General features: G+C 40.4%; 1 protein-coding gene across 2 annotated transcripts in view; it reads right to left on the bottom strand.

The window, feature by feature from the left end:
- Positions 1–21,933, bottom strand: part of MBOAT2 (membrane bound glycerophospholipid O-acyltransferase 2) — a 74,885-nt gene that overhangs the window by 31,450 nt on the left and 21,502 nt on the right. For both annotated transcript variants that reach the window (XM_079969906.1, XM_079969907.1), the window contains exons 2-3: positions 18,434–18,579; positions 17,722–17,799 (exon numbers count right to left, since the gene is read on the bottom strand). In XM_079969906.1, coding sequence (XP_079826032.1) covers positions 17,722–17,799; positions 18,434–18,579 — 224 coding nt within the window. The remainder of the gene's footprint in view (positions 1–17,721; positions 17,800–18,433; positions 18,580–21,933) is intronic.

Here is a 21,933-nt window from a genome sequence, read left to right as displayed (position 1 = left end):
TAGCGACCCCAGCTTTGCATCCAGCGGATTTGCTTTGCCTGGGAGTTGTATGCCACAGTCAACTGAGATGGCTTGGTCAAACAGGACTGTTTCCCCACTCTTTTTGCTGAACCCGCAGGGTACGGATTGTATGTACCTTTATTGTTTCTTCTCCACTTGGAGACTTCTCACTATGATGGTTGCCCAGCAGGGGACCTGTCCAGCTCCAGTGTGTCACTGGCTGACAGCTTATAATTTTCTGCTGAGGAAAACTATGCCCATCGAAGCGTGGTGCAAGTTTTATTCAACACCACGCGACTCACAACTACCTCAAAATGTCTGCTACCCTAGTCTCTCATTGTTCCACAGGTTTGTTCCATGGAACACCTGGGTTGTATTTTACTACATAAACTTGAAATTGCAACTTGGAGTAGCTGCTATGAGAACTGGGAAGGTTTAGAGTAGGAAACTGAAGGCCAGCCCCTGTCTTCTACTTTGAACGCTTGAATTTTCTGGTCGAAAATGGTCGTGTCTTTGGTCAGAACGATTAGCATTTACATGACCATTTTCGACCAGAAAATTCAAGCGTTCAAAGCAGCCATTAGCTATTAAGGTTATTAATTATTTCATATAAAAAAATAGCTTCGGTTTTGAGTGCAGGCACTCGTTTTCCAACTTATCTGATAAAAAACAAAATCTAATATTCATAGTTGTAGATGAAATTTGGTGGGGGGCGGTGGAGGTAAAACAGTGTTTGATAGCTGGAAAATCTGTAACTTAAATTCCTATTACACAGTGCCCACTCCAACACCAGATTATTTCATTAAGTATTACAGAAAGAGGCATTCTGATAAATGCCATTTATGGTAAGACAGATGACATTTCAAATAATGAGCACTACAGAAAATGAATTCGAACACAATAGTACATACAATAATTTGACACACAAACTTTACAGTCATTAATATTCCCTTACCACGATAGAATCTGTAGCAATGAATATGGAAGTGCACATTTTATGTAAAAAGCCAATGATAGCAGCACTGAGCATCTGCTTGCTTATAACAGTTATTAATAAGCTGCATTAATTAAAATTCTTGTTTATACTAAATGATTTCAGGCATAAAACAAATGTGCATAGCTGTTCTTAAGCAGCCACAAATTCTAGATACTCCCATGAAGCTCAGAATCATATTTGGGAGTTAAATAGAAGCAACAAGAAGAAAAGAAAATAAGGTTTATCTGTTGCCAGAGTTGTGCCTTTATAAATATTCTTATACAACATGCACAGGAGCCCTTAACACCTGTTCCTCTAAGCAAGTCCTGGATTCCATCCTATGCATGCCTACTCAAAGATTCCAACGATTTCAATTAGACTTGCTCACAGGTTAAGTGGGTACAGGATTTCAGCCTTAATGTCCTAAACTCTAATTGCACACATACTGATGTACCAGATTCCTCCCTTCCCTCACCACCCCCAGCAACACAACCAGCAATTAACTTCCAAAATTAGAATTTGTCACAAGCCATTGGAAGTTGTGCAATCTAAACTTCTTGGACAGTTCTGCTCCTTACCAGGAAGGATATGATTCAATTACTGTTTTCCAGTGTGCAAATTAGGTAGGTTTGTCTTTAACTGCAAAATGGAGCTAAATCTAAAGTTTCGTAACTAAAACTAAAGTTATACAACAGGTGTTAACAGCTTTTAAGAAATTCACAGAGTAGTTCCTCCCATCTATAACCCTCATGAGTGTTTTCAAACTAACAAGTGGGGAATTCGGGGGCTGATTCAGATACTAAAACATTTTCCATACTACAGAACACTCATCAGAGGTATTACTTCTGCAAAACTGAAGGTGGCTATTCATGTATTTAGGAGCAGCATTCATGATGTTTGGACTTATTGGCCTTCTTTCTATAGATGAGTATGAAAAAAATACTATTCAAAAGCAAGACTCAGAGAAAGGCCACTGTAAATCCAAAATTACGTTATTCACCTCATCTTTGAAAGATTAGATCAGCACACTCAACCAACCACAGAGATCTTTCTGGCCTTCAATTAGTTTCACATTAATCCTTTCATCAGAAGAAAAGCCTGCAGCGAGAAGGCATCTTCATGAAAGTCGCAGGTTTGTTATCCTTCCTGTAATCGTCCTCATCCAACGGATAAGCATGAAACAGCATTTCACTACATCAGTGGGGGACAAACTCTTTAGGCAGCCAGTCCCTTTCAAAATTATTTTCCTGGTGTCCATGTTAACAGGCATGTCCACTATCATTCTGCCACCCATTTTATGCGGCATGCTTGGAAAATCTGTGAAAAGGCGTTACAGCAACAAAAAATGCCTGTGCACATGTCAGGGTGCACCAAAACTCTTCCAAGGGTCACCAACAATGCAGGCCTATGACTGTCTACTCGTAAGCAAGTTTGTACAGAATTGTAGCCTCAAATGGCTGGCTTCAACTGGTATTGCAGGTGCTCACCATTACAAAAGACTAATTTGCTATTTTCTATAAAACAGCTCTGGTTTTCCACTATACCTTTTATTATTTATTCCTTTTATTGCTGAGTCTTTAGCCGTCTTCTTGTTCAAAATGTGTTTTGTGGCACAAACTGACTATTTTTTTTTAATATGAAAGCTGTTTAGAACTGCCATAAATAAAGACATAATAAAAAGATACAGACATTGTAAAGCAAAACTCTTAGTGGCTTAACTTTAACAGAGGACTGTTCTACCAGTTTCCTGACCTCAGTGGCCAGCATAATAGCCCTACAACTAAAAAAAAGCTACACAATTAACATTATTTTAAAAAAAATTAATTAGAGCAGTTTCTAAAGTTTACTTTTCCTTGTTTGGATAGGCAAAGTTTGAAGTGGTAACATATTAAATGTACTATGAACACAAAAAGGCACACCACTGGCAATCAGACAAGGCTTTCGAACGGCAAAGTTGCTGGCTGCCAGTTTTCTTCTAGGCAGAGAGACTGCATCAATTGATTAAATGCTAAGTATTGTTGCTACTTGTTATTTATAAAGGGCTGGCAATTGCAAAGTGCTTTACAAGCTTTATTGTGCTCTCACAACAGCTTTGTGATGACTATTATCCCCATTTTAAGAAAGGGAACCAAGGGTGACAGACCATGACCTGCCAAAAACAAGTCCATGACAAATGAAATTTTCTCCCCATCTCTCCAGTTACTGAACCACATCAGCTCTTCAAATGGAGCTGTAATCTCTCATGGATTTCGCTTGCATTGTACTGTATATTTTTCAATGAATTATTTCCTTTAGAACCATAATGGTCCCTGCGCATTCCAGTAAATCAAGGCATTAACAATGAGGGATCTAGGAGACAGTCACATTGTTATTACTGCTACGCACCAAGGAAAAACAAGCGTCTTTACTATTTGTGCCTGTCAACATTTTGTGAAAAGACAAGCTGAAAATATGGCACACATTTTCTCCCTGGTTCTCAATAATGAAAATTGTAGGGAAATCAGAATCAGCCCTCAGATTGTCCTTTCAACCACTCAGGTTTGAATTTTATTTTATTTTTACATCATCTTGTCTCTTTCATATGTCTCCGAGACAGAAACAAAAGTGATTTATGCAGAATTATCTTTCCATCCTCCTCCTCTCAATTTGTCTTTATTCTGCAACATATACAGTACACCACAAATCTAATTATGGTGGGGGTTCAATTGTCATTTCTACGTATTTACTGAAGAATTCATCAATGTAACAGTCTGTATTTTTGTTTTCTCATTAAAAACTTGCAGCATGCTTCAACTTCTCTTGTCTGTTTGCTCCAGAAACTGATGACACTATATCTACGGCAGCAGCTGATATTCTCTGCTTTCATACCAGGGCTTTTCAGGCAAAAGCATCGTGACCCGTGTAGCTTCCACTGACTTAGCTCCTCTGATGTCACAATTAAAGTTGAACCAAACAGGGAGAGGAAAGCTACGGACATTCACGTTCTTGAAAACAACCATTACTTTTTCCAGTGATTTTGCAGGGAGGACGGACAGGAAGTTGTTTGGAGAGAGGAAGAAGGGAATGCACAAGCATGCGCCAGAACAACTACACTAACACTTCCCCATCTTGCTGCAGTGGCAGAAAATCAAATACAGCATGGCCCGGATGAGACAGACGACCTGATCCAATTACAGAGTGTAGTGTGCAGAACCAGGCTTGTGTGTGCCTTCCATTTACTGGATCAAAGTTGCTGCTTACAGATAAAAACATTTGGGAATCCTTGTCCCAGTACAGATGCTGCACTACATTGCTTTCAATGGGATGTGCATAAGTATACTCATATTGTGTCTGGATCCCACAGAAGGCAATGCAGTACAGAGACATTTGCATTCAAAAATGCATCCCGTTTAAGATGCAGTTCTTCACGGAGTAAGTGACAGTTGCACGGAAGCCTTCTCTGCATGCCAAACTCCCCAGAGAGATTCATCGCCTGCCAGCACTGTGTAGTGGAACAGGGAGCAACAGCATGGTTGCCTTTGCAACAGGCCAACACTTTCACTTACCCCATCCCCTCCATTCAAAGCGAAACAATGCGAAGGCCTCATTTGCCCTTGATGAGATCATTGTGCTGGCTATGTGCTCCTTGATTGGCTGAGAGCACATTGACAGGAAGGGGGGGGAGACACTTTGTTTAGGAAATGGCACCAAAGCAGCTCCTGAGAGACAGGTAACATAACAGGTGGAAGGGGGGGAAATGCATGTAAGCTTGCATGCCCTCTAAATGTCCCTTTTCATTGCCAAAAATCCTAACCCTAGATAACTTGGTTCAAACCTAGTGAGAAAGCATCCAAGGTGGTATAGACCCAAATAGAGTTTTAGTTCTCTTCTTCTCCAAGTTATTTTAGCACACAGAGCAGGTCTATTACACAAATCTCACTCTAAGCAACATACTGTCTGTCTCTGCACATCAAACAAAACCATGGTTTGGCACTACATGCATGAGAAGGAAGGAACCGCCATGGACCTTGGTTCTATGCTTATGTCTACAACAGAATATTTCACTTCATCCCACCTGCTTCCAACTTTCCATATCCTTTTGCTTCAAATGTCCCCAGTTTTGAGAGCCACCAAAAACAGCTGGCTCATATTTTTCAAGCTTCCATATCATTCAAGAAAGCAACTGATTGGATCACCAGCTCTGCAGCAGAAAAGGAAATGCCCAGCTGCTCAAAATACCATCTCCAAATTCAGCTGTTGCTAATATAATAAATTGAAACCATTTTCTGTAATTATGTAAATACTTGGGTATTTCCAGCAAGCTTATACTTCGCAACATTAGCAGAATACTTTGCATTACACTTACAGCAGGGAGTAGAAACATGCATATATGAGGTATGCAGACTGTTCCTTTGATGGAATTAATATTTCTGTAAGAAAAGTGAAGTAGCCTGGAGGCACTGATACTTAAGTGGTCGTTGTTCCTAATCTCAAAGGAGAAAGCAAAAACTAAGTATAGACCAGGGGTCAGCAAACTAAGGCCCATGGGCCAGATGCAGCCCGCCGGGCTCGTTAATCCAGCCCACAAACCTTGCGGACCCTGCTGCCCACTCGGTCAGTCCCCATGCTAAACCGGCGCGGAGACCTCACCACACGGTGAATGACTTCCATGACACAACACGGCTTCTGATTGGCTGCTGGAAGCTCCTGCAGCCAGTCAGAAGCCACGGGCGCCTCTGGGCAGGCGGCAACGCTGACGCAGCCTCTGCACCACTGCCGCTTCCTCCCACTCAGCTCTTCCTGCTTGATCACTTCCTCTCTGCTGAGACAGAGGCCGCCGCCAACACTGCCAAAGACAAGGCGGCGGCGGCATGACTGGCATCGGCGGGGGGGGGGGGTCCTTTCAGGAGAGGGGGGTGCTTTTGGGAGAGGGTGGGTCTGGCCCGCCCCAAGGTCTGAGGGACAGTGGACCGGTCCCCTTCTGAAAAAGTTTGCTGACCCCTGGTATAGGCTCTTGACACTGCTTTATCCTCATTGACCTCATATGCTAGATGTACTTTTTTTTTTTTCTTCAAGCAAGGCATGGCTTTTAAAGACCACTTCGAAATTATCTGTACACCTATTGTTAAAATTGGGAACTTTTAGGTGAGTAGAATACCAATTCTACACTACAATATTCTTACATCATATGGCTTCCCCTGCCCCCTCCCAAAAGAAAAAGAATACAAAGAGCAAAACCCCTCAAACATGCAGTAAAAGACTGGTTTTGACCTTTACAGCTTTTTCTCAACAGGCATTTTCTTTTCTGCAAAGCATGCAGATTCTCGTTTCTCCACAGACACAGAAATCTAACAGCAAAAGACTCTTTGCTGGAGGAAAGAAAGAAAGCAATTCTTCTTTCTGGGGGAAAGTTGCAAATGTTGGAAAATGCAATTTTGAATACCTGAAAAACTCAACGCTCATTGGATCATTTCTAGGAATAAAACCAATCTGGTGCAGCACCTTTTATTTTTGCTTTCATCATGCATTGGTGCAAATGTGTGCAATTTTATTTTATTTTTTTAATGGCTTGAGTCTGTGAGATACTACCTGTTTTGAAGCCAACAACAGAGCTATCTGAAAAGCTCCTCCAAAATACCAGCCACATTTTTGCACGTGTGTTGGGGCATTTCTTAAAACGTGCAGCCTATGAAATATCACCATATATTAAAACAGACCTGAAACATACCTTCAACATGTTGTGCACATGTGGCATCACACACTCTGCATCCCACTTGTTCAATGCAGTCATGAAAAGGAGAGTAAAAGCACAAGTGGATGCTTCCAAACAAGAGATCTTTGTTATTTCCCAACTCGGAGAACTGTGATTAGTCTTGTTAAAAATCCAGTTTCAATCTGTAATTTATGAGCCTGCTTTGTTTCCCCATGTCCAGTCACCACAAGGAACATTACTTAGCTTAAAAATAGAAAGTGAAAACTTCTAAATCACAAAACTGTGGTCATGTCAGAGGAGGATAAGGGATGGAAATGCACAGGCCTGCTGCTCACTGCAAAACCTTAGATTAAATGTTGTATCAGATAAGGGTCTCAATGAGCAAGTTGGTTTCTGCTCACAGACTGAGCAGACCTTCTTAATATTAGCTTCACTATCCTATTACAACTTTTATTAAGCCTTACATTTTTGAGGTGTTACACTAATATACAGCAATTAATGCTGACACTTGTTTCAGGCAAAAGAGAGCTGTCAAAGTCATTAACTGAGTTGCCCCCCAAGCCACATAGTCGCTTGTAGTGAAGCCAAATATTGGAGCTCAAGTTTATGGCAGCTTTCAAAGCATTCCTATGTGCAGGCAAAAGTCACCTAGAATGCCTTTCCAAAGTTCTATTCTTGCCTTTCCAGAAACACAAGCTTTTAGAAAAGCAGCCAACTGGACACTTGACAGAGTGAGGTCTTAATTAGGGCCATGAACAAACTATCATACCTTGCATTCACCGCTCACAGACAGTGAACTAGAAGCCACACAGAGAAAAAGACTAACCTAAAAAAAACTAACCTAACCTGAAAGAACGTCTCTGTTAAAAGAAATAAAAAGAGGAGGAAAGTAAAACAAAGTTCCTACATACAAAGTCAAAATGGGCATGCTACTACTTGCCTCTCAATGATCTTAACAGTGTGGATGAAAGAAATACCTTAGTAAAGAGCAGCTCAAAACACCCAAATTCCTACTAAAACAAGAACTGTAGGGAACTGTCAAGGAGCAATTAGTTTTTGTTTTGATTCAGACTATTTGATCACATCTAAAAGTATGCCGTGCCTACCTATCAAAATGGGCTGCAAGGTTAAACCGGCCCTTTGAAGTTAAAAAGGGCTTTGATATAGACAGCAATTGCAGTTAGACATGAAAAACCAACATCAAGTAAGGTAAGACAACGCTGTTGAGCACATATTTTACATCTATGCTTTTCCTAGCATTTTACTGTCTACTGGCACAATGCATACAGACAAAAGCATAGACACCATGATGCAGTAGGGCCTAATGGATGCAGCAACCAGTGTTAGAAACTGAGATATAAAAGCTATTCGCTTAAACCTGGGTTACGGGTGCACTAAGGGAATGTTTGAGAACCCTTTTTGTGCAAGATTACAAAGCTGAAAATGAAGTGTGCATATTGTTAGTGCCAGCTAAAATTTGACTCGCCCAATAGCACAGGGGGATCCTGGCACCCATGTATCTTCACTTGGTCTCAAGTGGCTGATAAAGGTAAAGGGACCCCTGACCATTTGGTCCAGTCGTGACCGACTCTGGGGTTGCGGCGCTCATCTCGCTTTATTGGCTGAGAGAGCCGGCGTACAGCTTCCGGGTCATGTGGTCAGCATGACTAGGCCGCTTCTGGTGAACCAGAGCAGCGCACGGAGATGCCGTTTACCTTCCCACCGGAGCGGTACCTATTTATCTACTTGTACTTTGACATGCTTTCGAACTGCTAGGTGGGCAGGAGCAGGGACCGAACAACGGGAGCTCACCCCGTTGTGGGGATTCGAACCACCAACCTTCTGATCGGCAAGTCCTAGGCTCTGTGGTTTAACCCACAGAGCCAATAGCCAGGTGCAAAATGCGCCCAGCGCCTGGCTAATTTTGAACACTGCCTGTAATATACCAATTTTTCTTCAAAATAATCAAGTAATAATCAAGTGGGAAAACTAAAAACAAACAAACACCTCTTCCAGTCCCCCTTTGGAAGTGTTAAAGAAGATAAGCAATAAATTAAACAATGTATAGCCCTCCATAACTGACATGATATTCATATATACCGGAAATCAAGTCATAGTTTATCAGAAGTCATGACCTGAAGAACCTGTGTACTGACTGAACATATTTGTATCTGATATTGGAAACAGCTTTCAAATATATCATAAAAAGCTATGCACACTTACTAATACATGATCATCATCATCATCATTTCAACTAGAAAACAAAATGAATTTAGAAAGTGATGTTGCCTAAACTGGTTCACCTGAAATAGCAAGTTAAACTATGGCTTAGCAAGATTACACAAACAGTGCGTATTCTTGTTATGCCATACTTTGGCTTACAGTGTTGTTGAAAAGAGGCCTATTTTTAAAACGTTGCTAAGAATCATCTGCATAGTCTAGCACAAAAATGTGGCTGTTCCGCTGGCTTCACTAAAATGCTCCAATGCCCTTGAAACACAGTACTCTGTTGCATATGACGCAAGAGGGGGAAAAACAGCCCAAACACCGATGCATCAATGGTAACAAGCAGGTCTGACTCTTGCTATTCTGAAGTTCCCCCAGCCTAATCCAAAAATAACAGCTCATCTCAGCACTCTGTAGTGATAAAACAGTCTCAGGCTGCCAGATTATTAAATGGCAAGTCAATTAACAATCTTGCACGTAACCAATTAATAGTATAAGACGTTTGCTTCAAAGCATAAACCAATCCTAATAACATGACTCACGTTGAAGAGTGCAGTATTTTTTTCGGCCTAAACCTTTTTAGAAAGAGAAGTTTATTGAATGTAATGTTATTTTATATTACGTATACCAGTTCTTTTGTCCCTTTCTTCTCTGCTATACAATCCCTGGAGATTCACAGCGCAGCCACTGAACTTCAGCGACACACTTGCAGTAAACACAAAAAGCCAAGTCTTGTAATTGAAAGATTTTTCCAAGCTAACACACCAACATTCCAAAGAACAACCTCATCCGTTCCTTCAATGCATGCCTTCCCGCCAATGACTTCTAATCTCATTTTACAAGCAACCTTGTATGCTGTGAAGATGGTGAAAAGGAACATACGTTTCACTGACTTCCCCCCCCCCCTCCCTAAATGCATCTGATTTTGTAGCGGAGTCCGATTTATTTGACAGGAATAGTTTGTTGCTGTAATAAAAGCACGCAAGCAGTACAAGTATGACTCAGAGCTCATTTGCTCCCAGTCAAATCACTTGGCAGCCTGACAGGTGGAGTAACCAGCCTTACAGAAGCATCAGGAAAGGGATACAGTTGCTGCTTTCAATGAAAACTGAATAGACAGTGAGAAAGAAATGCCTTCACCCTTTGAAGTTCTCGTTTGATGGATTGAAAACAAAGCACTGTACGACAGGATTGTAATACACACACAAAATAATAATCTGTGGTGCTTTTTTGGAATAGCCGGCTTAACCTGTCCACGTTCACCAGCAGATACAATTGTGCTTAGAAGATAAAACTTCTACAAAAACCTGACTGGGTGGTAATTCGATCCTCATCAAGCTTTCTTTTCTTTTTGAAAGAGCAATGGAACCCCATAAGGGCTCTAAACATTCTTTCCTCAGAAAAAAAACCAACACCTAATGCATCTCCTCAAACTGTTCATGAAACAGAGGGAGTGGGGACATTTCAAAAGCAGTTAGCCATATGGCACAGATGCCATGAAATGCAGTCAACCGTGTGCACCTAAGCAGCAACCCAAATTAAAATCTTTGCTAGGAAGTACAGTTCATCCTTAGCATACTGGACTGTATCATCATCATCATTTCTGCCCTTTCACAACGACAAAACCTGGAGGTTTTACTCTGATGCTTTATACAGAGCTACATGTTTTTAAGGGAATGCGTCTCTCCTCTTCAAATATGCAATAGCATCACATGGTTCCCCCCCCCCCACACACACACGGCAGGAACTGTTAACAAGAACACACCTAAACTAAGCAGGTTTCAGAGTTAAAGCCCAGACAGGTTCGTCTGGTTGGCAGATTCTTGCACAAGGCAGAAGCTTAGATGTGCACACAAAGCTCCCACATGAGAAAGGGGTTCCCCACACAAAACCATCCATGAGCTGCCCCCCCCCACTTAAGGAGTGATCAAGACTAATCTTCACTCTGAGATCTCCTGTGCATACCACAGCTCTTGCAAAGCTCTCCCTCTACTGTGTTGCATGTAATTATGCATTTGTGTCATAAATTTTGCTATTCCATATATGGATGAGTTTCACCACAGTGCGTGGAGACAGGCAATCAAGTCATGCATCCCTAGCAGTGGCAGGAGGAGGAAAGCACAGAGAGAAGGAGAAAAGCCATGGTGCATCTGCGGCAGCACAACCAGAAGGACACCTTCATCTGCCCAAGTTGTAACAAAGCTTGTCTCTCCGGCATCAGTCTCTACAGCCACAGCTGGTGCTGCAACCTTCCAACAGCTTGACCTCACCCCCAAAGGCGCACTCCTCCACTGTCTCCCAAAACAGATGGATGCCAACTCTGGGACTCAACTGTCTATGTCATCGGTTGAAGTGCCACCATTATTGCTCCCAACTTCACAAGCAACTCACCCATAGTTCCCTTTGGTCTATCTAGATCAGCGGTTCTCAACCTGTGGGTCCCCAGATGTTGTTGGACTACAACTCCCATCATCCCTGAGCTCTGGCCTTGCTCGCTAGGGGTGATGGGAGTTGTAGATCAACAACATATGGGGACCCACAGGTTGAGAAAGGCTGATCTAGATGCTCTCAGCAAACCCCTAGGACTAGCCTACCTTTCCAGAGGTAACAGAGAGTGCAGGGACCAACACTGGGGAGGACTGGCGCATAAGTGGGTTTTTTTTTAAGCTGCAACCAGTCCTTAAAAGGCAACCCGCACTCTAATGGAGCATCACTTCTAGTTCCAGAATCTAATTTTGTCTAATTTAGTAACAATATAGGACATTTGCAGGAAAAATAATAATAAGTGGGCTGGGAAAGATTACACACTTCAGCCTCCAAGTTAATGTTGAGAGAAATCCAGGTTTGGACACTCCCACATTTCCCTCTTAGCATTCATTTGTATTCCTTCGTTAGCTGTATTTCTGGTTCTGATACCACCTGACTCTCCCTGCCCATACAGCATTTTTGCATTCGTTTATTGCCACCAGAAACTCTATTTGCCGTCTAAGGACCGTTGTGTCACTCAACAGGTAACAGGTCTTTTTTAAAAGAAAGACAGAAAAAACACACGCACAGAAAGTGAAGCTGTCATGTCATTCTTGCAAATGTCATTATTACTTAAAAAAAGAAGTAACTTCTGTCTTAGATTGATGTTTATCCTTAAATTAGACTGCCGAGTGAAGGTCAGCAAGAACAATAGTTTAATATAGCGATTGAGAACCTGCTCAGCCTCGTCAAATATTTTTTTAAATCTGCAGCCAGATTGACAAGACAGCTGAAGAGAAGGCAACTACAGGAAAAGAATGTGAGAGGGTAGGTTATAAATTACCATGTCAAGGATGCTTAACAAAGGGATAGAAACAAAAATCTTGCAAACCAGACATTTCAAACGGTCTGATCTAGCAAATTGTGTATGTCATAAATATGAATTTTATATTTCTAGGCTCAACATCACATTTTCCACATAGTTCATATCTTCTGCATAACAAACAAGCATTAAAAAAATAGAAAAGTGACACACAAAAGATATTAACAGATAAAGCAGCAACGTATATTTATAATTAGTTCTTAAACAGATCGCCTATGTTTTTAAGACAAGTCTTTAGCAAAACTCTGTACAAAACAGAACCTGTCTTGGTCTCATATAATAGAAGGCATTCCTCCTCAATGCTCTTTTGAGAAAACCACAGTAATTAGCCATTTGTTCAAGCCTTCCCTCTCAGAAACAATTCCTTGTTATTGTTTATTTGTCTTCCCAGGAGGAAATAAGATCTGTCACAGTTGAATCTGTTCATTTTTCCCAACTGAGCTCTTGCTGAGCCAGGTAATACTTGTTAATTAACTGAATGTAAATAAAGGTCATTACACTTGTTTATGACACAATAAATACACAATTCTCACTCATTTATTACTGGGAATTCAAACATTTTACCGGCAAAACATTGCTTTTGTTGCATAGAATTATGCCCTGTAATCATTTCTCACCTAATCCAGTGCAATCAATTGTGATACAAGTGTTACGTAAAACATGGCTGCAGAAATGTGTCCTGGGCATTTATTAGATATTGCCTGTGAGATTATTAGCAATGCGACACAAACTTCCAGATGCTATTTTACAAACTTTAGGAATGATAAATTAGGTGAGAATGCATGTTCTTACTAATTGTTTATATAAAATTAATCTCCTGCATATTAAGGTTGTTGTTTTTTATTACCAAATGCACTTATTCTAGGAAATATTTGTGAACTACATGTAGAAAAGGGACACAGGTGGTGCTGTGGGTTAAACCACAGAGCCTAGGGCTTGTCGATCAGAAGATCGGCGGTTCGAATCCCCGCAACGGGGTGAGCTCTCGTTCCTCGTTCCCTGCTCCTGCCAACCTAGCAGTTCAAAAGCACGTCAAAGTGCAAGTAGATAAATAGGTACTGCTCCAGCGGGAAGGTAAATGGCATTTCCATGCGCTGCTCTGGTTCGCCAGAAGCGGCTTAGTCATGCTGGCCACATGACCCGGAAGCTGTACACCGGCTCCCTCAGCCAATAAAGCGAGATGAGCGCCGCAACCCCAGAGTCGGTCACGACTGGACATAACAGTCAGGGGCCCCTTTACCTTTACCTTACATGTAGAAATGTCTGTAACTTAAATTATGATTCTTAGAAGTGGACACAAGCAACATGCTCCCATCCTTTTGTCAGGTTTCTTGATACGCACTTCTCCTTTCCAGTGCTGAAACATAAATCTCCCATTCCAAAAGAACCCCACTGCCAACCACAAGCATCTATGAACCCCTTCAGTGACACTGTCTCTTCATGGATAGGTGTGCGCATTGTTGCACTTCTGGTGCTAGCTGCGGAAAGCGTAAAGAAATCCAACCACCTTATTTTTTAGTTTCTTCAGTTATCACTGGTTCTGGGTTTTTTGTTTTCTAAACATATTGCAGGGAGAGGGCCCCGAAGTACTGTCAGCTTCGCTTGGAGGCACAGAAAATTCACATCCTGCTTTGAGCTTTTTGAAACAAGACAATAATGAGCTTTTTAAGGGCTGTTACTTCAAGGTCATCTCTTGGCATATGCGCTACAGAAGGCTTGGCCATGCCTAATCCAACCCCAACATATTTACTTTTGCAACCAAATGCTATTTTTCCCTCGAGTGCTCAAAATATGTAAAATTGCCAGAAAACAGACAAAGGCAAGTATCTTTACAAAAGAAGAAGAAGAATATACACTGTTCTAAGTGTCAAATCTGGGGCTTATATGTCAGCTTCTAAGTAATCATTATCAAATCTAAAATACTGTTGTCTGCAGAATGGAAGACTTCCACCTAAGACACAACCATTTTGCATTCAGTAGCCGATATACAATGAAAAATATTCTCCATTCATGCAAGTGATATTCAGCGCAATCCCAGACATGCCCATTCAGAAGAAAACACTGTTAATATCAATGGGGCTTACACTTACACAAGTTCCATAATGGTTTCTTATATGAGGCAAGTTTCTGTTGAAAAAGGAATGTGCTGTTTGTCTATCTTAGCAGTTCTAGCAATACTACCCGTATCCTAAACCATCTAGCAGGTCCAAGATGGAAGGTGGAAAAATCCTGCTCAGCATGGAACACACATTTCACATATCATTACTCCTGAAATGCAACGCAAATTTCTTTCTGCGAGTAAATCAGCAACAACCATGCAAATGGACTTACATACTGGAGGGTAGTTTCACACCTCAAAATCTCCAGCAGATTTGCCATGGATATGCCAATTTTACACTCTGAGGTCCACGGCATATGTATGTGGCTATTTTAAGTGCACCTGCTGCCTATATACACTTTGCGTGTTTTTTTGCTGTGCAGCAAACAAAACTGCAACAAAGCATAGTCATTGTCAAAGCCAGTACTATCTAGAGAGTGACACTACACTGTCTGAAGACGTCTAGAAAAGTGGTCTTGAATCTGATAGGGACCACAAAACCTTCTAAATTAAATTTCGGGGGAATTTAAAAAATGAGCAGGTGTCTATTGATTATAGTGAAAATGAAAAGCCTGGAAGCATGGCAAATGCAGGCAGCTGCTATAAATTACTATAAACATCCTGTTAGACTTCCTGTAATCAGCAAATGAATGGTACTTCATTCAATGCAGAGTCCAATTCCTCTCCAGCCCATTCCCGAGAATATGGGAGGAGTAAACAAATTAAACACAAATGTACAGTATAGTGAAACCAACAGGTTGGTTTTTCTTAACCAAGTTAAAAGCAGCCTATGAAGGCTGCAATTTTGAGATAGTGCTTGTAAACACCTCTCTGAAGTTCTCCACAAAGAAAAGAAGGGGAGGGGAGGGGAGTCAGCAGGAAAACTGCCAGCAGGTCAAGGGCTAAGTCCTTGGGCAAACATACTGCTGCATCACTCAAAATCACAGCATCCCATTAAAACTTACTGGAGTCTCAGTTTATGCAAATCTTCTCCACCAGATTTTCAGCAAGTTTACATGGTATTAAATGTTTTAGCTGCATCTGAATTAACATCGGTCCGAATCTAGTTACCTACACCTGTGCTATAAAACGGCTTTAAAAGTTCTTGGTGCATTAAAATGGAACAGGTTCAATTTTGTTTGCACTCTGACATAAGTATGTTGGGAGGCTACTACGTACACCAGCTTGCATCCCCTGTTCTATACTATCATTTCAAAGACTAACACTTTTAAGTAGACTTTCATAGCCATCCAAATTACACTTTGCCATACTGATGACTTGAACTATTGAACTCATAGTGTAATTAGCCAGTTAAATGTTCAAAGCACTTAAATTGTATTATCTATACCATAGCTTTCCATGTATCTACCTACCTACCTACCTACCTACCTACCTACCTATCTTATCTATCTGTTGTAACTCTGCTTCCTGAAATGGATGAATAAGGCATTTATTTGTTCCGAATGTGGATTCTTGGGCATGATAATATACAACAAGGACATTTCAGTATAGGCTATACATTTCAGTATATAACTCACTTTGGGAGCTTGCAAAGTATTCTTCAGCTCATTTTAACACAAGCTGTCAAGATTCACATTAATGCCAAACCAGGTAGAAGCCAATCTGTGCCCACAATTCCACAGCCACAGTTAAATCGTATATACCTAAAAAATGTAAAGTATGAAGCAACCGTACCAAATTCCTTGCCATAGCAGGAGTGAGCCTTTGGACCCACACTGCTACAGATAAGTAAGAGCATCCTCTTGCACTGAGTAAACACAACCCTCCATATGAAACAGTTCTATCACATCAGGCCCGTAAGCATTTGCTGCCTATGGCAATTCGTATTACAGTATGACAGAATAAGAGAGAAACCAGCACACAGCATACATTTCCTAGAGGACAGCAAAGATACTGAATAAAATGAACCCAGCTCAATAAAAAAAATATATAGAAAAATACCAAGCTATGCTTACCCAAGGATAAAATTGTGCCATGTATTTTTTATTTCTCAGAAACGAAACGGGAAAATTGAATGCTACTGAGTGGGGGTTTTTTTACATGTTCACCTGGCAGGGGAGTTAGCACTCAGATGTATTACAAGTCTGCACGTCAGATAATTTATGAAGCAGCAATGGAAACATGTTAACTGCTATGTACTTAAAATTACAGCAACCCCACCCCACCGGGCTTGATTCCATAAACAGTAGGTATGACAAAGCTTTTGGCACTTTGAATAGCAAACAAGAAGAGCAACACATTGCTACACAAGGTCTCTTCAGGGAAATATACATTGGAAACGGTAGTGTTTCAGGGTAGGAGTGCTTGCACTGATATCACGGACAATTTGTTCCTTTAAAGCAGGAGCGGCTAACCTTTGTCGGCTGAAGGGCCACTCTAATGTTCACTAACCCCTCCAAAGGCCTCGTGCCAGCAGTGCTTGTGGCCACCCCACACTCTTGGCATGTATGTACACACAAAAACAAAACAAAACTCCAGCTGAGAGGTTATCACAGAATCAAAGAATTGGAAAGGACCACAAGGGTCATCTTTTTGCCCAATGTGGCAGTAGCAGGGGTATAGCAGCACAGCGACAGTTGCCTCATGCGCAAGATAGTTAGGAGCGCAAAATTTCAACACCCATTGCTGCCTCAATATGGCTGCATGCTCCCACCACCAGGCTCCATTGAAAAAGGCTTCTCCAGGTGAACCAGGAAGTGGCCTCTCCAGACAACTGAATGACTCTTCTTTTCTGATCTCTGCGGCTGTGATCTCCTGGGTGACTTGCATGCCTTAGGCCAGTGGTGGCCAAACTTGGCCCTCCAGCTGTTTTGGGACTACAGTTCCCATCATCCCTGACCACTGGTCCTGTTAGCTAGGGATGATGGGAGTCGTAGTCCCAAAACAGCTGGAGGGCCAAGTTTGGCCACCACTGCCTTAGGCAGTTGAATGCACACTCACCCACCCACTCTGCATAGCCCTGGGCGCTTGCAAACCATGCTACGAAAGGTGGGCCTCAAACCCCCAACCCATTGATTAACAGTCTCAAGCTCTACTAACTGAGCTATCGCAGACATCCTCTCTGCTCAATGAATCATCAATCTGATTAGTGGAGAGGGAGTAATCAGCATTTTCCATCAACATGTTGGGCCAGGTCCCCCAGGTCTGTGTCTTCTTCTTCTTCTTTTTTTTAAAAAAAAGAAAGCTTACACTTTGACAGCAAAATTCAGTGTAGTACTGAATGAAGCCCCAGGAAAATCAGCTTGGAGGGCTATGTCAGAGCTCAGGGAGGGTGGGGTAGCCACCCCTGCTTTAAAGCTCCACCCACCTGCAAATTATGTTCTTTCACTTTGAAAACATAAAAGTGTGTCAATACTCACTTGTGCATATTTTCCACTCCTATAATGATCATGATATAGTAGGAAATTCCACTTTGTATAACAAAATGTAAGGCATACCTAAGAATGGGGAAACGGTTACAAAGTATGGTTAGCCGAAGTAGTTTGCATATTTTGTCAATGTTAATTTCAATTCTAAGCAGCAGCAGAAGAGAAAATACGTTTTGCCCAGATTAACTCATCCAAAATGTTTATATTTACCCGTTAATTTTGACAAAGGTTGTGTACAGGCAATAACTTTTAAAAGATGAGAACACCCTCCCATCAGATGTCAAGGAGATAAATATACAACTTTTAAGAAGACATCTGAAGGCAGCTCTGTATATTAATGTTTGATTATTTATATTTGTTGGAAGCTGCCCAGGATGGCTGGGGCAACCCCGCCAGATGGGCAGGGTACAAATAATAAAATTATTATTGCTGTGAAACTATCACTGCCCATAGTAACTATGTTCACTGTGCATGTCCCAACGCGGTCCATGGTCATATTTGTTTTGTAAGGCTTGCAGTACTTCAAACAGAAAAGCAGACAAGCCTTGAAATCAAGCAGCACTGATACAACAGCTGGCAGGACCAGTGGTCAGGGATGATAGGAACTGTAGTCCAAAAACAGCTGGAGAGCCAAATTTGGGAAACCTTGGACTACAGAAACCAGAGCCTGGATACAGCAAAAAAGAAAAATCAAGTTACTTACCATCCAAAACAAAAAAGTGCAAGATAAAGGCCCAAAAGGGTGGCAACAACATGCCTTATAAATGGACTAGTTTTGCTTGAATGAAGGTAAGTTCGAAACCAGATAGCAGCAAGCAAAGCAAAGAGCTGGCACACTACAAAGTTGACCTGCGGAGAAAAGAAAACTCTCATCATTTTTTTGCGGTTAAGTGCTTATACTCACTGTTGCAAAGAAATAAGGCAACCAAGTCTTTTGCATTTTAAAAGCCAATCTTCTTGAGAATCATATGAATCGTTTGTGAAGCTGGTACAAATCTCTAAACATCACGTCTATCATAAACCCTTTGATGCTCCAGAAACATTTCCCACAGCTGTTACCAGATGTGGATCCAACATGTCAAAATAAATCAGTTTCAAAGACACTAACAATTGGTCCAAATCATATGCCGGAAACACAGGAAGATTGTTTTAATGTAATTCATTCCAATAAGAAAGTTGCCTTCTCCATATGCAGGATTAGTAAGGAAAAACCACATATATGTAGGAACAGAAACAGTTACTTCCCTCAAAAAAAATGTTATAAAGGCAACACATGACAGAATATTAACCAAAGTTCTTACCATTAGAAAAAATGAAATACAACAGAATTCGATCAAAAAGAAAAATAGAGAGAAAGAAAAGAAAGAAATTTTAAAACAAATTATGGAAAATGAACAAAAATTAATCAAGAAACCAAATAACGTAAGAATTAAACAAAGTATTAAGGTTCTTCAAACTCAATTTGCAATGATAATAAACAAGGAAGTGGAATGGAACATCAAAAAATTGATACAAAAGAACTTTGAATTCGCAAATAAATCAGGAAAGTGGCTTGCTTGGCAGATCAAGAAAAGAAAGGAGCAAAACATAATAAATAAAATTGAAATGGGAGGAGAAGAGATAACTAATCCTAAAGATATCAGAAAAGGATTCCTGGACTTTTATAGACAATTGTATAAACGAAAAGAAAAGAACAACACGAGAAAAATAGAAAGATATTTAAAAGAGAAAGAGGTGCAAAAGATCCCGACAGAAGCACAAGAAAGGCTGAACACCCCAATTGATATAGAGGAGATGAAGGAGGCGATAAAAAAATTGAAGAATGGGAAAGCCCCAGGACCAGATGGTTTTACAGCAAGGTATTATAAAGAATTGGGAACAACCCTAATGTTACCACTGAGAGAAGTAATGAACAACATATTAAAGGAGAGAGAAATTCCAGAGACGTGGAAAGAAGCATTTATAACCTTTATTCCAAAAGAAGATGCGGACTTAACTCAAGTAAAGAACTACAGACCAATCTCTCTATTAAACACGGATTACAAAATTTTTGCAGGAATAATTGCAGAGAGATTAAAAAAGGGTTTACAAGAAATCATTCATGAAGATCAAGCGGGTTTCCTTCCTGGCAGACAGATGAGAGATAATGTGAGGAATGTCATAAATATTTTAGAGTATCTGACAGCCAGGAATGAGAAACAAGCAATGTTGATGTTTGTGGATGCCGAAAAGGCATTTGATAACGTATCATGGGACTTTATGTTGAAAAATATTGAACAGAGGGAAATGGGGAATGATTTCTTTAATGGAATAAAGGCAATATATACGGAGCAAAAAGCGAAGTTGATAGTGAACAATATGATAACAGAAGAAATTAAAATTTCTAAAGGTACCAGACAGGGTTGCCCACTATCACCACTATTATTCATAATGGTCCTTGAGCTTTTTTTAGATTCAATAAGGAAAAATGAAAGCATAAAGGGGGTGACAGTAGGCCAAAACCAATATAAAGTTAAAGCCTTTGCCGACGACTTAGTTTTGATGGTGGAAGAACCGATGGGGACTGCAGCTGAGATACTGGAGGAAATTGAAAAATTTGGAGAGGTGGCAGGTTTTATAATAAACAGGAAGAAAACCAAAATTATAGCCAAAAATATGGAAAAAACAATGATGGAAGTATTGCAACAACAAACGGGTATTGAAATTGCTAAAAAGGTGAAATATTTGGGAATATGGTTAACTCCAAAAAATATCGATCTGTTCCAAAACAACTACGTCCCGGTGTGGAATGGAATTAAGAAGGACCTGGAAGTATGGAGAAGACTAAAACTATCCCTCTGGGGTAGAATCTCAATGATTAAGATGTCAGTGCTACCAAAGATGTTATTCCTATTTCTGATGATACCAATATTAAAAGGAGCAGCGATCTTTAAAGATTGGCAAAGGATGATCTCAAGATATGTCTGGCAGGGCAAAAAGCCGAGAATCAAATATAAATTATTAACAGATGCAAAAGAAAGAGGAGGTTTTGCCCTGCCAGATTTGAAGTTATATTATGAAGCATCATGTCTTTGCTGGTTAAAAGAATGGATTAAACTTAAAAATACGAAGCTCCTGGATTTGGAAGGATTTGATAACAGATTTGGATGGCACGCGCACCTTTGGAAAGAAAAGAAAAAGGGTTATAAATCATTTGAAAATCATATCTTCCGGAGATCGTTATTGGAAGTTTGGGACAGATACAAAAATATATTAGAAATGGGGGTCCCACATTGGTTATCCCCATTAGAGGTTATAGGTGTCAAAAAAAATTAATATGAGAAGTGACTGGATTACCTATGGAGATTTGGTGGTGAAGGAAGGGGGGAAGTGGAGATTAAAACCATACGAACAAGTAAGAGAACATGTTTATGATTGGTTGCACTACTATCAAATAAGTGAAATGTTTAAAAAGGATGTGAAAGAAAAAGGGTACAAAGAAAAAGATTCAAAATTTCAAACAGAAATTGTCAATAATGATTGTAAGATAATTTCCAAAATGTATAAAATTCTGTTGGAATGGCATACAATGGATGAGGAAGTAAAAGTGGTCATGATTCAATGGGCCAAAGATTTAGGATATAACATAGAAATGGATGATTGGCAAAGAATATGGAATGAAAACCTGAAGTTTACAGCATGTGTCACATTGAAAGAAAATGTTATGAAGATGGTATATAGGTGGTATATGACACCAGTAAAATTAGCAAAAATGTACAAAACTTGTAACAAATGTTGGAGATGTAAGGAGAAAGAAGGTACATTCATGCATATGTGGTGGGATTGTAAGAAAGTAAGGGGGTTCTGGGAGATGATATATAATGAACTAAAGAAAATGCTAAAATATAGCTTTGTTAAGAAACCAGAAACCTTTCTGCTGGGAATAACAAGAATGGACATAAATAGGAGAGACTGTAAACTTTTTCAGTATGCAATCACTGCAGCAAGAATACTGTTGGCCCAAAAATGGAAACAAGAAGAAGTACCGACTTTGGAAGAATGGAGGACAAAATTAACAGACTATGCAGAACTGGATAAATTAACTGGGAAAATCAGATTCCAAAAGGATCACAGGTTTTTTGAGGACTGGGGAAAATTTACGGAGTATTTGAAAACTGTATGTGAGGACTGTACAACGCTAGTGTGCTTTAAAGAAGCTTTGTG

The sequence above is a fragment of the Podarcis cretensis genome, assembly GCF_951804945.1.
Source record: "Podarcis cretensis genome assembly, chromosome: 3".
Lineage (NCBI taxonomy): Eukaryota > Metazoa > Chordata > Lepidosauria > Squamata > Lacertidae > Podarcis > Podarcis cretensis.
This window is presented reverse-complemented; position numbering and strand designations above follow the sequence as displayed.